The following is a 19,023-nucleotide window of genomic DNA, read 5'->3' as shown; positions in this document are numbered from 1 at the left end:
CAGACACACAGATCAATGGAACAGAATAAGGAGCCCAGAAATAAACCCATGCAAATATGGTTAATTAATTTATGACAAAGGAGACAAGAACATACAATGGGGAAAAGACGGCCTTTTCAACAAATGGGGCTGGGAAAACTGGGGAGCCACAGGCAAAATAATGACACTGGACCATCATCTTAAGCCATACACAAAAATTAACTCAAAATGATTTAAAGACAAAAACGTAAGACCTGAAACCATAAAACTCCTGAAGGAAACACAGGCAGTAAGCTCTCTGACATCAGTCTTGGTGATAATTTTTTAGATTTGACACCAAAAGCAAAGACAACAAAAGCAAAAATAAACAAATGGGACTACTTCTGCACCACAAGTAAAACCATCAAAAAAATGAAAAGGCAACCTACTGAATGGGAGAAAATATTTGCAAATCATTATCTGATAAGGGGTTAATATCCAAAATGTATAAAAACCTCACACAACTCAATAAAAAGAAACCAAACAATTAAAAAATAGGCAGAGGATCTGAATAGACATTTTTCCACAGAAGACATGTAGATGGCCCACAGTTACATGAAATGATATTCAACATCCCTAATCATCAGGGAAATACAAATCAAAATCACAGTGAGATATTATCTCACACTTGTTAGAATGGCTATTATCAAAAAGACAAGAAATAACAAGTGTTTGCTAGGATGTGGAGGAAAGGGATCCCTTGGGCACTACTGGTGAGAATGTAAACTGGAGCAGCCACGGTGGAAAACAGTGTGGAGACTGCTCAAAAGATTAAAAACAGAACTACCATATGATCCACAATTCCACTTCTGGGTATTCATCTGAAGGAAACACACTAACTTGAAAGATATATGCACCCTCATGTTCATCGCAACATTATTTACAACAGCAAAGACATGAGACAACCCAAGTATCCATTGATGGATAAATGAATAAAAAAAATTTGGTGAATATATATATACACAATGGAATATTATTCAGCCACAAAAAAGAAGGAAACCTTGCCATTTGCAACAACATGAATGGACCTTGAGGGCACTATGCTAAATGAAACGTCAGACAGAGAAAGACAAATACCATATGATCTCACTTACACCTGGAATCTCAACAACAATCACCACCAAAAAATCCAAGCTCATAGATACAGAGAAAAGACTGGGGGTCGCCAGAGGCAGGGGGTGAGAGGTGAGTGAAGTGGGTGAATTTTAATTCTATAAAAGGAAAAAAAAGAATAAAAATATTAGGAGGGAAATAGATGTGTGTGGATATTGTCCTAAGGACCAAGAAAAATTAAAACTACCATATACAATTAAATTCTGATTTAAAGTGTAAGGTAAGTTACTTTTCTTTTTAAAGACTGGCACCTGAGCTAACATTCTGTTGCCAATCTTTTTGTTTTTCCTCCTCCTTCTCCCCAAAGCCCCCCAGTACATAGTTGTATATTCTAGTTGTAGGTCCTTCTGCTTGTGCTATGTGGGATGCTGCCTCAGCATGGCCTGATGAGCGGTGCCATGTCCACACCCAGGACCCAAACCAGTGAAACCCTGGGCAGCCAAAGCAGAGTGTGCGAACTTAACCACTCAGCCACAGGGCTGGCCACATAAGATAAGTTCTTAAAATTGGAGACAGAGATAGCCATAAATTGAGTTACATTAAACATTTAAAAATTTAGTATAACAGAAATATTATAAACATAGACAAAGTTAAAAGACACGGACATAAATCAAAAGATATTTGTAATGCAGGTAACCTACAAGACATAAGAACTCTCAAGTATGAGAACAATGGAAACAAACTATGAGCAACCCAATAGAAAAATGGGCAAAAGAAATAGAGAATTCACAGAAGTAGAAACCGAGAAGTGTGAGGAACATAGAAAAGAAATCCCAAACTTCACCAGTAATCAGAGAAATGCAAATTAAAATGCTAATGTACTATCTCTTCATAATAATCAGATTGGAGAATTTTAAAAGTCTGAAAAGGAAAGGATTTGGAGAAATGAGAACTTTCATATGCCACTGGTGGAAATGTATACTGCTACAAGAGGGCAGAACTTTGGGAATACAATACTAATATGTAATAATTAAAGTAAATATTTAAAATAATTAATTCAAATAAATATATAATAAAGAGATCTTTTAAATATCTAAAGTAAGGTTATCAGTAGAAAAAGATTAAGCACAGAATGTTTTTATCTTACCAATAATTTTTTTAAGAGCATCTAATTCTTCTTGTTGCTTGTGATATGAGCTTTGCTGCAGCTTCGTTTGTAATAAATCTGCCTCCTCAGTCTTCATCTCCCACTGCTGTTTTAGTTGGCGATACCTTGGAAAAAGGCAAGTTTACAACAAATGACGACAATTTTTTTGATGTTTGAGACATGCATTCAACAGCTCCTCAAGACCAAATTAGATTAATAATATATAACAATATACAAAGTTCCAAAAATTTGGGTATTAATTGTCGCGTTCAAACATTAAATAATGTTCCCTACATTTTGTAATGAGACTGATGGTGTAATAAGGCACAGTACTGTACATAAACATTTGCAATGTACTTTTCTTGCAAACTCTAATTCTACCCCAGTTCTGGCTGCTTTCTTTCTTTGGAAGCTATTTGGCTAATTCAGCTGCAGTGAAATTTCAAGTTATAATAAATTCACAAGGCAGCTTGTCATTAGAAGTTCATGAGGTTTTTAAGAAAAAGGAAGCAACTTACAAAACATAAATACTCCCTTGAGTATTTTTGCCTGAGACTTGCTAGACAGCAATTAAAACCATAATTTTAACTTTTTAAGCCATTTTTTCAATTCATTTAAAAATGTGGAGAGCAGAAATCTGAAAAAAGATATAAGCTATTTTCCTGATGTGGTCTTTGAAAGAATAGCTTAGTTGACCCTTCCACTCTCACACTTTTCAAAATCGAATCTATTTCCTTTCCTTAACCTCAGTGCCCCAATTAGTCCACTAGACAATTCTACAAAATAAATGATCCAACACTGCTGAATGAAGTTAACAGTTATAAGCCAAATGTGACTACAAGCTCATTGCCTTGCCAGAGCTTCCACATATCGTGCAGAAATTTTGTTGCATCTTTCTCACATAAAAAGTTCATTCACTTTATGGTTACTTTATGTTAATGAAGGAAAAATGCAGGATTTACACGTATATGATGTTTGAAAGTGGACATTTTGATACAATTTATATCTTGGAATGGCCACTTCCACTGATTATGACAATCTTTCATATATATCATGTCCCAAAAAAGTCTTGGTACTATTCTAAGCTTTGATAATTTCAAAATATGAATGCTAAAAGTTTACCCCCCAAAAATTTTTCAAAGTTTTAGATTTTATCTTTATTCAGTGTTGTGAATTCTGAATAAAATAGTTTAGTTTTATCTCAGTTCCCATTTGCCAACCTCAGAGGGACTAGGAAAAATTACAATTAAAGTTTCAAATAATGTACTTTGTAAGTTTGTGGCATTTATACTCCTGAAGCTTTTGAAGCAAGTAAGGACTCTCTGGACAACCACATGGCAGGTTCACCCACACCCTTCAGGTGTCCTTTCAACAGGCATCTCCTCAGTGACACATCCCCGGCGCTCAATCTATAATTTCAACACCTCTGTGCCCTGGAGAACTTGTATCTCCTTTCCTGTTTTACTTTTTTCTTCTTAGAACTTAGTATTATCTGACATATGTTTTACCAATTTAACTTTCTTTATTATCTGTTTCCCCAACTATACATATGAGAACAAGATGAAAGAAGAGATTTGTCTGATTCACTGCTGTATTCCCAGCTCCTGGAAGAGTACCTGGTACCTAGGAGGCACTCAATAGTGAACAATGTTTAGTGACAAAAAGAGCTTGCATTAAATAGCATGGTCCAAAATTTGAAAAAATAAAAATATGTATATAGATGTATCACAAAGAAACAGAAGTAATGTTGAAAGGCACACTAACATACCTATATCTACACCCACTCTGTAAGGAAACACTATAATTTTAGCAATGACTTTCTGAATGAACTTGTTTAGCTCCTCCATAAGCAACCCAGTGATTTTCAATATCTATAGGACAGCCATAATGCTGCTAAATTTAGTGTAGACACCTGATCAGTGCTATACTGTATCTTACCATTTCAAATCAAGGACTCAAGCATCCTCTGGTATCAACCTCCAGAGTATCTAGAGTATCTATGGGTTTCCCCATCAATCCCAACAGAATCTTAACAGAGTATATCTCAGAAAAGAAAGGGGAATATTTTGCTGTTTTTCTTCTCGTTGTTTAATTAGCTTTTCCTAATTTCTTATAACAAAGACATTTTTATCAGAAAAAATGGATAACTGATAAACAAGTTATCAACTCATAATTTATTCAAATAAAACCAAAGACATTATGAAAAAAGTCAGAAGTTGCATTTCTTTAAATAAAAGTAGATTCTCTTTCATTTTTACTATGCAAATCTTCAACCAAAAAAATTTTAAAAATATAGCTTAATCCACAGAAGTCTTACTTTTCAGCAGTGTTTTTAAGACCTGCTAATTCCTCTTCTAGAGCCTGTAGCTCATTCTCCTTGGTTCTCAGCTCATCTTGAACATCTTTGAGTTCTTGAAACTTGTTTAAAATAGAAGCTGCCTGGGATCGAGCACCTGATAGAGGAAAATTGAAACAGGCCTTGGATATTAAGTGACCACATATTTAGTAAACAATAAAAAGTTTTCTAAGAGAATTATACTTGAAATGATTCAATAGCACATATTTTACAGTGAGATTATGAAGCTACAGATTTTATCATTTGACTCTTAGGACATACATACTTGGTAAGAAATACTTTTAAGTAGATGTGGTGGATAATTTATGCAAAATAATCACTGCCCCTGCCTAATGGGCCCATCCCTCCCAGGCCCTCTTTCCTCCCAACATTAGGCTTAGCCAGGTGATTTGCTCTGGCCAATGAAATGAGAAATGTGCCTCTTCGGGAAGTAAGCTTTAAGAGGCAGCACATGATTCCCCTTTTATTTTCCCTTTCCCATAAGAAAAGTTGTGTTCAAAATAGGGACTGTTTCTCCTTCAGCCTGGGTCCCAGAATGAGAATAACATGGAACAGAGACAAATGACCTATATAGTTCATGTAGCATAATTACAGAATAAATTTGTTGTAAGCCCCTGAGATTTCGGGGCTGTTTGTTACCACATCATAACCTGCTTAAGCTCTGATATAGCAGAGTCAGCAGAGTAAACTAGTTTCACTTTACAAGCACCTATAATTGTCTGGAAGTAACAGGGTGAGGTGTTACGTTGGAAGAAAACTTTATAGGTTTGATGGGAGAATACAAAGGTCAATTAGCAATGTTATTATGAACACTTTGTTAATATGATATGGGATTACATATTTGGCCATCCCTTAAGTAAGAACTTCAAGAACATTCAAATCAATGAAATCCAAACAGTTTCTTTTGTTTCACATATTTAAAAATACGTGGTCTCTCTTTAACTTCCAACTGTACATACTCGTATTCTTATTGTGTACTGAGGAACTTGGTACTTGATCATGGAGTTCATTTCATTGGTTAGTTTGCTTGGCTTAAAAGAAATTAAGTCATTTGCCATCTCAAAAGGCATTACACAGCTTCTTGGTTTGGTTGAAAGCACAAACTCTGAAATCAGACTATCTGAATTCAAATTCTGGGCTTGGCCACTTACCACCAAGTTATTTTAACCACTTTGTACCTTTGTTTCTACAACTACATATTGGATATGATAGAAATATGCCTACTTCCTAGCTGCTATAAGGATTAAATGAGTTAAATATTTCAAGCCCTTAGAATAGGGCTTTACAGAATTATAGAAATGTTCTATATCTGCATTATCTAGTTACCCACTAACCATTTGTGGTTACTGAGCCCTTGAATGTGACTAGTGCAACTGAGGAAATTATTTTTACTTAATTTTAATTATCTTAATTAAATGTAAAGAGCCACATGCAGCGAGTGGCTACTGTATCGGGCAACACTGTCTTACAACATTGTCTGGTACACAAAGTGCTGTTCAGTGTTTGTTCTCACATGATCACTTGACACAGATGTGGAAACTCAATGTGGCAAATATGAGAATTTATGACTAACATTATAACGGTTATCTAGGAATTCCTTTCTTAAGGCATTAAAGCACCATCTCAAGGGCAGATTTAATTTTTTGTTTTACTTTTGACAGGAGCAGTGGCATATACACAAATTAGAAGTTAACATGTTTCCTGAAGGAGAAGTGAGTAGTTAAGCTAAAAGTGTACTGAATAAAAAGACTTTATTTTCCAGTGACTAGTATATCTTGATAGGGCAAAAAGCAAGAAGAAATAGACAAGAATAGACTTATCTGAGATGAATAAAAAAAGCTATAGGATTGATTACTAAGACTATGAGTTCCTTGAGAGCTATGACGTTGTATGATTTCTCAGTATTACTAAGTACCTGTCACATAGTAGGTATTCAAAAGAAAATTCAATCCTTAGATTAGGAATAAAATTCTGGATTAAGTTATTCCAACCCCACCATTTACTGTTTTAAAAAAAAAACAACCCCATCCTATTTACCATACAGAATTGTGAGGACAAAATGATATAAAACCTACCTCCACTCAATGTCCCATGAGGATCAAATACTTCACCTCCTAGAGTTACAGTTCTAGTCATTATCCTTTTATCAAAGGCCACTTTTTTTGCATTATCCATATTGTCACAAACAAAAGTTGTTCCAAAGACAAATTCCATTGCTTTCTGAAGTTCTGGTTTGTATTCAACCAGGGAAAGAGCCACATGAACATTGTCGGGGCCGACCTGTGGGAAAACAACAGATATGTCATAATACAGAACTCCCTTCCTTTCAAACATTCTTTTATAAAATAGTAAGAACTGCTATAATAGAAATTTAAATAATACTTACTTAGCACTCTAATTCTTTTTGACTTTCTAAAATGCTATGGAAAACAACAGTTTTAGAAAGAAATAACTTCAAGTTTAAACACTAAAAGATCTACTGATAAGTAAAATATTAAAATGTTTAGCTAAGTATTTGGCTAAAGTACTAGGCACTATGAGAGTTTCTATCAAGCAGGAGCCACTACCAAGTTTCTAAATCCAAAATGGACTATCTGGACACACTTTCTTCATTAAAGTACAGCAATTACTGGATCAACACAATTACATAAAATATTTTGTTTCAATTATTAGTAATTTGGTTGTTCCACAGTGAATACTTTTTCATTCAAATTAAACTTGCTAAGGCAGCCACTTGCCAGTTACAGAAACAAAAACACAACTAATAATTGAGTTAAAAAAAAAAAATCCCTCAGTCCTTTATTTTGATCCAACTGTCTCTTCTCAACCTCTGTTTATAATGTCTACCTCTGTCCATCTTTTCAGAACAACTAAGCATTCTTTATGGAGTTTAGTAGCAGCAGCAGCAATCACAATGAAGGCAGCTGTATGTAACATATGTTCAGTATCGTCCTCCAACAGCAGCTACCATTAACGGGTCTGGCTAAGGGATCTGAGTGGAAGTACTTTTGCTGTTACTTAAAATCCCAATTTACTTTTAACACTGGGACTTGATCTAAGGCTGAAGTAACTTCCAAAGCATTCTAAGACCCAAAGGTGATTTTTCAAAGTAAAGGAAGTACCAACCAAAAATACCACCTTTCAATTACTCTGTACTCACCTTCCTTCTGATAGTATACGTATCAATACAACTGTACTTTGAAATAATTTTCATGGAAGGCTTCTCCATTTCAGCACGTACAGTGAATAGCCATATAGTATATTAATTAGAAATGCATTTCTAGGTTCCACAGAGCTGTCTTTTCAACTTATGCACTTGGAATGCCTGCTCAGTAACAAATTGACATCACTGCTGAACATTACGACTGGCTCCATGTTTTTACCCAGTATTACACAACCAAAATGGCCAGTGAAATGTATTTCCTTGTACTCATCTGTTTTTTAACTAGGAGCCATACCACTTTAGATCCACTTCAGCAGCTGACTGGGTATCCAGGTCACTTGCTTTGTACCTGTCCACAGGTTGGAAGGCAATCTAGAAGAACTCCAACAGACAAGCATCTCTACAAGATTGATGGTTGCCTTCCACAACAGTTGTTGCTGTGGACAGCTTAAGTGCGCCCGGCATGAAAAAAAACTGAAGAATTCTGGTATTTATCTATAAGCTATAGAATTCTAACTATCCAGAAACAGAAATTTAATATTTACTATCACCTTATAGTCATGTGATTTAAGATTTAAAGACAATCTAATATTCAACTTTGAAACATCAGAGGGAGTTTTAGTCTTCCAACATTTCTATTTTCTTTCCACCTCATTTCACAAAAGCCAACTCTATTTTTTGTATCTTAATTTTTTTTAAGCATGGTAACATAATAAAACTTTGTGGCTCTGCATATGATTATGTCCCCCAACATTAATGTCTTCTAATTTAAGAAAAGATGAAGGGGTTGGCCTGGTTGCACAGTGCTTAAGTTCACAGGCTCCGCTCGGTGGCCTGAGGTTTGAGGGTTCAGATCCCGGGTGCTACCTACACCACTCATCAAGCCATGCTGTCATGGCATCCCACACACAAAACAGACGAAGACTAGGACAGATGTTAGCTCAGATACAATCTTCCTCATCAAAAAAAAAAAGATGCAGACAAAACATACAAATAAGACTTACAAGATTCTGAGCGACCCTCAGAGTTTCTGGAGCAATACATCTGGCTGAAATTTTATTGAGTGGAATTATGGTGTACCGACGCTTCAATTCCCCCTTTTCTAGTAGCTTTTTTCCAGTAACCTAAAACACGTATTTGAAATAAAAAAACATTATTAACGATGACGGAAAACATTCAAATGGAAAGAGTGCAAGTTTAGGAATCTATAATCAAATAAATGTCTAATGCCTACTAGCCCAAGCAATCACAAGTCTAAGATTGATAATACGCATTCTGGGCTCCTGAGTAATAAGCACGGCACTTCCTTCAGAATATAGTTACTCAAATATAATACAATCAATAATATAATAAAAAAGTCATTAACTGAATATTTTTACCCTGTAAAGACAAGCAAAGTGAACCTTAAAACATCAAGAAAATACCCAATTCTTCTAGCAGCAGATGAGTTTTCGAGCTAACCAGCAATTATAGATTTTCTCTAAAATCAATTTACCTCTGTGTCTACTACAACATTGTAGAGTCGTTCCCCAGCCACCAATTCCAAAGCTGTGGTTGCAGAAGCATCTTTCACACTAATCAGAGAAGCTACAAGTCCTTTCACACAATTTCTATTCCAGTTCTTCTCTGGATCCCTAAAATAGAAATGTTGACAAAAACTAATCTTAGATAAGAAAATAGAAAAAGTTGTACTTCACTAGTCAAGAGCTCTTTCTGATAACACATTAAATTGAGAGCAAAAGGATCATACAGTTTTAACAAAAATTTTTAAATGTCCCAAATGACTAGCCAGCTACTGTTTTTTAAATCAATCAAAAGATCTTTCAGCATATATTATGTTTTTAATGCAACAAAAACAACTTTGATGTTCTAATCTTTGTAATACATATATTATTGAAAGTATTTAATGAAAAACCTATGTAGTAAACAAATTATAAAAATGTTAATGTAGATATTTCACACTAATGATAGAATATAAAGAAACTTGGGACTGAGATAAAATTCCCCTTATTTTGGTCTTAAGATTAGTGGCATTACTAGCCATTAAACTTCACAAGAATGTCCCCTGGCAACATCTGAAACATTCAATAAATGTTTAAGGAAAAAAATACCAATTAAGGAAAAGCAGCTTATAATAATTTTCATACAAAAATCTTAATGTCAATGAAATTTTCAAATTGCTTTCCAGCTTAAATAAAATATACCTTGGTTATTACTGTGTTAAAATTCAAGGTTTAAATCTCTGACCTGTAGGCAAATCGAAGATTGGGAAATCTGGCCAGGAGAGCTTCATAGGTTTCTTTCAATCTACTGATATCACGAGACAGCTGCCTGCGCTTTTCCAGAAGGTTTTCCTCTTTGTTTTCTGAACAGTAAATTGTAAGTAAACTGAAACAAAGTTCTAAAAACTCGTATGTTCTACTGTGGTAAGGAAAATATTAGTAACCTCTATTTCCAAAGCATTTCTAGAAGCAAAACTCAAATTTCTGATAAGGATTAAATAAAAGCACGCTTAACATTCAAATTTTAAGTGTTAAGTAGACATTATTTCCAAAAATAATACAATTTTCATCACAAGAAACAACCTATGAATTAAATGTCTACTAACGTAAAAATACACAAATAACATTTTTGAGTTTTTAAGTGGCACTTCAGAGTAACTGAAGCAGGAAATTCTCAGTACTGAGTTTTCAAACCTACAAACGGCTATTTTATATTTAGGTATTTTTGTGACTATATTTACAAACATTTCTCATACTAATTCCCATTAATAGGGAAAACATTTTTTTGACTTGCTATTCCTTTAAGCTAGTTTCTATCAACAATCACTACCTCCTAATGATTTAATATCATGTCTTTAAAGGCAAACCTTCATAATTTAGCTTTTTCATTTCGGCTTCAAGTTTTTCTTTAAGTTTCTTCACAGCCTCTAAAGCTTCTTGATCCTTTCTGTAGCCACTATCCATCTTCTTAACTTCAGCTTGTTTAGTTTTCAGTTCCTGTTGGGCATGTTTCAACTTCATCTGAGCCTGTAATAGAAAAATGTAACAGACTGTACGAGGCAGATAGTGCTAGTGATTAAATGGCCACATAGTCAGATTGGTTTAAGAAACATCAGCCTTGAAAATTTAACTGTTTGGTGATTTGAATTAATATCTCAACAGATCAATCATTTTCCAATATTTTCTCCTCAAAAAACTACTGAGTATAAATGTATGTTTAACATAAATCATTAAATAATTTGCAATTTAAGTTGATATTTTTAATACTTATAAAAATCACAACTCTAGTTTCCCTCCCTTCCACCTAGGTATCCATATTTGTATTTGTGTATATTTGTGAGTGTTGTCTAATTAACAGTGGAGAAGCTGTACTGAACAAGGGAAAATATATAAGAAACGGAAGCAAACTGACAGAGAAATTTAAATGTAAGGAGTCTGATTGAGGACTGGTCTTTAAAACCATGAACTACTATTCTAAGATCTAAACGGGTGTATCCTCCCTCTAAAACTGAGTAACAGTAGACCTTTCCCAATATAAAATAAGTTAACAGAAAAACTGAGAGGACTTTAACTTTTCCTACTATTGATTTCTTATAATTTTTTTGTGACCATCATCTTTGAATAAAAAAATTGCAAATATATAATAGAAAACCTTGATAGGATCAATAGGCAGACACACACACGTCAGTATATAAAGATGAGTCCTCCATTAAAAAAATAAAGGAATGTGTGTGTACATGTCTTTTTTTTTCTTTCTGCTATCAAAACTCTTCGTTCATAAGACTTTAAGATGCACAACTATCTAAACAAATTTGAAAACCGTTCTAACAGATTGACAAATCCTTGAAGATTATGAAATCACACTAGGGAAACCAAAAACTGGAATGGGGATAAATGGGAAGTAGAAAGAAGTCTAAGAAGGATGTTATAAAGTTTCACACACAGGTTGTAAGAACTAGGTGTGGTGGGCACAGACATGGACAAGTCATTTCTGGTTTCTTGTTCAAACTTAAGATTTCAACTTTATGATGTCAATAAAAACAGCAAAAAGATGAAAATAAATCGACTAACTTCAAATATTCCACACAAAGGAGTGAACAAAATAAAGCATTTATTGTCCTTACAATTTCAATTAACCTATAAACCTATTTTATGTTTTACAACATCTTATCATTAATATTTAGTAATCAACACATTTGAATTTTGTTGTACCAGGTGCTACAGAGTGGCAAAATAAATATTTTCAACACTTTATAACAAGTGCCAAAGCATAATGTGAAGCAGATTCTCAAAAAAACCCCACAAAAACAAACTGCAATCCTGTAGTGCTTAATGTCTATATTTACCTGTTTGGCCTCTGTCTGAGCTTTACTGATGTCATTTTTACAGGCCATCATTTGACCAGCAAGAGTTGCTTCTGCTCCATCTTCATTACTGGACAGGCCGGCAGAAACGGCATTGAAGTGCTGCTGTGCAGCAGCCAAAGCTTCAGCATCTTTATTACTGGCTTCTTGAAGGGCATTCAGTCCATCTGTTATACTTTTAACCTCTTTTTCCTTTGCTGCTAACGTTTTAGAATCCTTTAGAAAGAGTTTCAGATTGAAAAGTATTATATTTTAGGAAAATCATCCATTTTCTTATACATATGTACCCTGATGTCATCAAATTTCACAGCAATTTGAAGTGGGCATGCGAATAAGGAAAGTAATTTTAACCATCATAACAGTAATTTTAACCATCATAATTTAAATACTTTATTCCCATTTTGAAATTCACTTTCCCTCAGTTTTTAGGATAAATGTGCCTCTTATCCTACTAGAAATACTTTCCTTTCATATGCTCTAGTCAAATCTGGGAGATAATGAGGTAAAAACATTACTGCAAATTTAAACAAACCACTTGAAGAAACTAAAAATCAGTTTCCAAATCTATAAAATTGAAATAATAGCTATCCTACATCAAGCTTAAAAGTAGAGATTTTATTAGGAGCAAGTATATGAAAATATTTTTATAAACTATTAAGGGCCATACAATTTGAGTATTAAATAACTGTGCAAACAGCATTACTAATATTTAACATCGGTTAAGTTATATTAACCAGATATCTAATACTATGCAAGACACCAGCATTGAAAAAAAATCTAGTTATACAGTTTGCATGAAAGTGATTAGAAATTTTGGCCCATTTGTTTAAATCATGATTCATTAAATACTTATTAGACTTTTACCATGTATCAGGCAAGTTCTAGACATTAAAAACAAAGGCTCCTCAGGGAGTCTATAGGCTAGGGTGGAAGACACAGTAAACAAAGTAAGGTAAAGGGACAGAAAGTGATATTTTAAGAACAACGATAAGGGAAGGCCCTTGTATGATGAGAGTTTAAGCAGAAATCTAAATGAAATAAAAGGAGTGACCACGCTAATACCAGGGGGACAGTATACTCAGCAAGCTCTGAGGAATGTGCTTGGGGGTTTAGAGAACTGTGGTTGGAGTACAGTGAGCAAGTGATAAAAGGAGCCAGGAGTCATGTTACGAACGGTCTTGTAGGCCATGGTAAAGACTTTGGATTTCATTATACACAAAACCCCACAACTTCTCTCAAAACCCCCACTTCTACTTGATTTGTCCAAGCGCTATCACCTAGACCAGCATCTACTGCCTGGATTCCCTGCTTCTTTCCTTTATCTTCATGGTTTATCCTCAAAACAGCAGGAACACTCTTATTAATACATAAAAAATGTCACTCTTCTGCTCAACCAACTCCAGTGGCTTCTCATATCACTCAGAAAAAAGGTCAAAGTCCTTCATACGTCTTACAAAACCACACGTGATCCTACATCCCATGATCTTTCTGCATTCCCATGACTTAGTGCTAACCAGCCACAGCGATCTCGTTGCTTTTCTGATATCTTAGGCACTTGGGCAATTGCTGTTCTTCTGCCTGAAACATCTTCCCTCACAGCCTCCCAAGTTATCTACATTGTTCTCTGACTGCCTTCGGGTCTTCAATGAAACATCACCCTCTAGATCAGATCTTCAATGGCTACCCAACTTAAAAATCCCAGCTGCACCCCTCTCCCCTATACTCCTAATCCTCTCCCCTGCTTTATTTTTTCTCCACATCAGTTATCAGTAGATAACATGCCATATAATTCACTTATTTATTTTCTTTATCATCGATTTCCTCACTGGAATGAAGAACAAGCCACTTTGTCCCTTTTTGTCATTTTCTCCAGTGCTACACCCTCAGCCTAAAAAACTACACTTGGTCCATAACAGAGACTCAATAAATATAAACAGAATGAACAAATGTACACTAGTGGAATTAAAAGCTTTTTTGCTTACCTCGACCATATTTTTTTCCAGCTCTTTGCGTTTGTTCTCTTCACTTGCCAGATTTTTCTTCTTGAGATCAAAGGCACTTTGAGATTTAGTATTAACTCGCTGAGCTTCTGCAAGAGCATCTTCTAAAGATCGGAGTATACCTCCAATTTCCTACAGTCAAAGGCACCCAATTCAATCAATATACTTAAAATATGTTCATGTTGCCATTTTCTTAGATGATTTCCAAATGATTTACTTTTTATAAGCTATTTTATTATCATACTTTAACAAATCAATAAGGAAGAAAATGCCCAGTGAATCCTAAAGTTACTTATGTATTTTTTTCAGAGTATATTATCTATTCTTAAATATATGTCTGACCTTATCTTTTCTTTCCTCCAACTCTTCTATTTCATGACTAAGTGCTTTTATTTTTTTATCATTTTCAGACAATTCCTCTTGAAGCTTTACAATTTTATCCTGCATTTCTTTTAACTCCTCAGCTGAGCGTTCTTTGGTATCTTCAGCCAGCAAAAACTGATAAGCAATATATAAACGACTCAAATGTTCTATTTCCCTCATTACTTTTTGGTACTCCAAGTAGGAAGATCTTTCCTGAAAGAGAAATCACCAATAAAGTATAACTCAAAACTCATATTTTTTAACAAATTTGGAAAGAATCAAACTGTAATATGCATAAAATTTCCCATTACATGATATAATTGATTTTGTCTTGGATTATGTGATCACAGATTATAAATTTTGGAAAACTTAAAATAACATTAGCACTCTGACTTTTTAAATATTATACCATCTCTAGGGAATCCTATTCCGCCTAATATATAATCAGGCACTTCGTATGAACAAAGAAATGCAGACATAAGGTTCACAGACTCACGATAGTAAGAAGTCTACAAATACCACCTACACAACCACCAAGGATATACTATTAAATGTATTAAATGTATCTTGTAGTAGTATTACCAAGACGCCCAACCAACATTCATTTATATAACTATTTACACAAGCATTAAAGTTTACACGTTATTAAAGTTGATTTCCGTAAGGACCTGCTGGGGCAGATAATGTGACAATTAAAGTTCCTAAGCTGCAGATGAAGAAATAATTCAGAGTGATTAAATGACCTCTCCATGTTGTCAGATTTACAAAGAATTTGGCAAAATCTGGAATGAAACCTAGGTTTAAACTCATAAGCTAGCGTTTTCTACTAAAACATGCATACAAAGGGGATACCTTCAAGATAACAATTTTTTAGTTTTTTTCAATAACTTCTACACTATATGGATTCAGAAGACAGCTTTGAGAAGTATAAATTTTAATGAGCATTTAATATTTTCCTAAATGTATAACCTTAAAAACAATATGCTATAAATGCAATCTTTCAGTGAAATATTGATTATGACGTCAGAAGCCACAAAGATCAGTCTTCTGTTTTAATACCTTTCACTCACTAATTGTCTTGACAGCAGTAATTGTAGTGACAGCCCCTATTATCCTAGAAGTTAATCACTCTACAACAGTTATCAAGAGTGCCCTATCTTTAGGAAATGGTGTTCCACTCAATTCTAATTACCTAGGAAAATCTAGATTTCTCCTCAAGGAAGTATTAAAGTCTGGCATATCACCCTCTGAGATTAAGAGCAATGTCCACAGTCATTATGACTTAAGAGACAGGAAGCACAAGTCCTCTACAAGCAGAGCGGAGTATGGAGTACCAATTCTAACTCCTTGTCTCAGCCCAGAGAAAAATCCCTGAGAAGTGGTACACATTTCACCCCTATGTATGACCTTGAATACATCACCAATTTTGAGAGACACTGTAGCTGGCTGTCCTCACATATATAGCATATACCTCTTTTAATTTTTGAATGGTTGGTGTAATCTCTTCTTCAAGTATCTGTAAAAGAAAGGAAAATCAAATTTTTCAGTATGTGAAGTACCATTAAGAAAAATTCTTAAAGAAGCAGCATGGAAGACTAAGGAAAACTGAACCGGGGTTGGAGGGGGGGGACGATTTCCCTCTTTACTGCAGAGGAACTCTAAATGCAAAATTACTCTCTTCTCTAAAAATGTTTTATATAAATTCAATTACCGTCTTAATTTCTTTGAGCTTAGCCTCCTTTTTTTCTATAGTTTTCTGGGCAGCTATTTTTTTGTATTCATACATCCTGGTTCCAGCTGCTTCTTCTATCATGGACAAAATCTGCAAAGACATTATGTTAATGTTTTAAGAATCCAATTCGATGAATCTCACTGGAATTTACATTAAGTATATCATTTAAGGCCTTGACCTCACTAAGCATCTTACCAAAATAATGGTCCAAATGGAACACAAAAGTACAGTACATAAAAATGCACATATTATTCATAACTCTAACATTCAAAAAACATTTCTGGCCTTCACTTCAATTCTAAAATCAAACTTTATGCTACACTGAGGTTCTAGAGTACATCTCTTTTTAAAGCTAAAACCAGTAATTCCTCCCTTCTCTTTTCCTTCAAATACAAGTCTAAAAAATGTAAAGGCTAACACCATTTCAGAAGTTTCTACTTAACATTGTTCCAAGTGAAACTTCAGCCATTTTGTGCCTACAAGGATGAAGCATGGCATAACATTTTGCATCCCAACTGTGGCACATGCTTTAAGAAATTGGGCAAGTAACTTAATTTTCTCTGTGCCTGTTTCTTCATCTAGAGTACTGATAAGACGCTGAGAATTAAACAAAATAATCCATGTGAAAAGCACTCTGCAAAATGCAAACATTAATCAATTATAATTTTATAAGAACAATTTTGCCAGCACTCCTTTTCCAGAAGCTTCTACTCACCATCAGTCACTATCCCAAGAGGATTATTTCTCCGGAAATCACTTTGATTTCTATGTATTTGGCAGGTTTCCAATTACAAATTTCCTCTTTAGATGTGATTTAAAGAAAATAAGCATGACCTATGTTCAAATTAGATTGGTACTGTCAATTATCAGCCTTCTTATTAGCTATTCTCAGTAGAAAGGAATAACTAAAGAGTTTTCTTCTTGTACAAAACATTCATTCCTTCATACTAACTCTTCTCAAGGGGGCTCCAAGAGAAAATTAAGTCTTAATACACCCTAAGTAATCCTTTGTATGTAATGAACTAAAATCCTTTTCTGTAGAGTTTTTCTGTAGGGTTTAACTCTGACATGGAGCACCAGTTGAGAAAGGCTGTTTTATACAGTCAAAATTTCTTTTAATATTGGGCACATAAAACTCCAAAAAAAAAAAAAACCAAAGTGGTAAGTTCCTTGACAACCGTCTTGGCAACAATTTTTTGGATTTGACACCAAAAGCAAAGACAAACAAGTGGGACTATGTCAAACTAAAAAGCTTGTGCACAGCAAAGAAACAATTAAAAAAAATGAAAAGGCAACCAACAGAATGAGAGAAAATATTTGTAAATCATGTGATAAGGGGTTAATATCCAAATTCATAAAGAACTCATATTACTCAATAGAAAAATAGCCCATTTCCAAAATGGGAAGAGGATGTGAATACACATTTCTCCACAGAAGACATACAGATGGCCAAGAGGTACACGAAAAGGTGCTCAACATCACTAATCATCAGGGAAATGCAAATCAGAAGCACAATGAGATATTACCTCTGTTAGAATAGCTATTATCAAAAAGACAAGTAAGGGTTGGTGAGATATGGAGAAAAGGGAATTTTCATGAACTCTTCATGGGATCATAAATGGAAAATAGTATGGAGGTTCCTCAAAAAATTAAAAATACAACTACCATATGATCCAGCAATTCCACTTCTGAACATGTATCTAAAGAAAACAGACACTAACTTGAAAAGATAGCTGCACCCCCACGTTCACTGCAGCATTATTTACAACAGTCAAGTCATGGAAATAGCCTAAGTGTCCACTGATGGATGAATGGATAAAGAAATTGTGGTATTGTATATAATGGAATATTATTCAGGCATAATAAAGGAGGAAATCCTGCCATTTGCAACAACATGGACGGACCCCGAAAGCATCATGCTAAGTGAAATAAGTCAGACAGAGAAAGACAAATATAATTTCACATATGATCTCACTTATATACGAAATCTAAAAAAACACACAAAACAAAATTGAACTCATAGATACAGAGAACTGATTGGTGGTTGCCAGAAGTAGGGGATGGGTGGTGGGCAAAATGGGTGCAGGTGGTCCAAAGATACAAACTTCCAGTTATAAAAATAAAAAATTCTGGGGATGTAATGTACAGCATGGTGACTATTGTTAATAATATTGTATGGTATAATTTGAAAGTTGCTAAGAGTAAATCTTAAAAGTTCTCATCACAAGGAAAAAAGTTTCTAACTGTGTGGTGATAGATGTTAACTAGATTTATTGTGGTGACCATTTTGCAATATATACACATATTAAATCATTATGTTGTACATCTGAAACTAAAGTCAATTATATCTCAATTTAAAAAAATTATTAGAAAGAACTGCTTAGCAACATCCCATGCCCTTTCTTATACATATTTAATCCTCAGAACAGACCTAAGATTATTGACTCCAATTTATGGATGAAGAAACTAAGGCTCAGAAGGGTCATGTTACATAACTAAAAATATATACAACATATGTATTGGGCACAGTGCCAATATTTAAAAGAAAACTTTCTTTACTAATCATTCTTAAATACATGTTTCCAAGAATTTTAATAATAGAAGAAATTACGTTAAAAAATTGATCACCTAGAAGATTAAAACAAAATCTATAATAACTATTTTTACCGTCCATAAATAGTACTCTTACCTCTGGAGGTTTCATATTCAATACTTTTGTAATTCGGCCCTGAAAATAAAATGGCAAACTTACTAAAATGATAACAAACTACAAAAAGGGTAACCTAAAGGCATGTATATTTATCTGCACTGAAGCTGTTACATGA

At 34.3% G+C, this 19,023-nt stretch overlaps 1 protein-coding gene across 2 annotated transcripts in view; it reads right to left on the bottom strand.

The window, feature by feature from the left end:
• The window catches only part of SMC2 (structural maintenance of chromosomes 2), a 47,825-nt gene that overhangs the window by 23,403 nt on the left and 5,399 nt on the right, over positions 1 to 19,023 (bottom strand). For both annotated transcript variants that reach the window (XM_070250387.1, NM_001434484.1), the window contains 13 exon segments: positions 18,888 to 18,926; positions 16,178 to 16,288; positions 15,938 to 15,982; positions 14,446 to 14,679; positions 14,086 to 14,235; positions 12,086 to 12,319; positions 10,607 to 10,766; positions 9,985 to 10,102; positions 9,233 to 9,371; positions 8,742 to 8,861; positions 6,650 to 6,854; positions 4,536 to 4,671; positions 2,219 to 2,343 (listed from right to left, as the gene is read on the bottom strand). In XM_070250387.1, coding sequence (XP_070106488.1) covers positions 2,219 to 2,343; positions 4,536 to 4,671; positions 6,650 to 6,854; positions 8,742 to 8,861; positions 9,233 to 9,371; positions 9,985 to 10,102; positions 10,607 to 10,766; positions 12,086 to 12,319; positions 14,086 to 14,235; positions 14,446 to 14,679; positions 15,938 to 15,982; positions 16,178 to 16,288; positions 18,888 to 18,926 — 1,816 coding nt within the window.

This window comes from Equus caballus, chromosome 25 (assembly GCF_041296265.1).
Source record: "Equus caballus isolate H_3958 breed thoroughbred chromosome 25, TB-T2T, whole genome shotgun sequence".
NCBI lineage: Eukaryota > Metazoa > Chordata > Mammalia > Perissodactyla > Equidae > Equus > Equus caballus.
The sequence above is the reverse complement of the archived record's forward strand: the minus strand, read 5'-3'. Positions and strand labels throughout refer to the sequence as shown.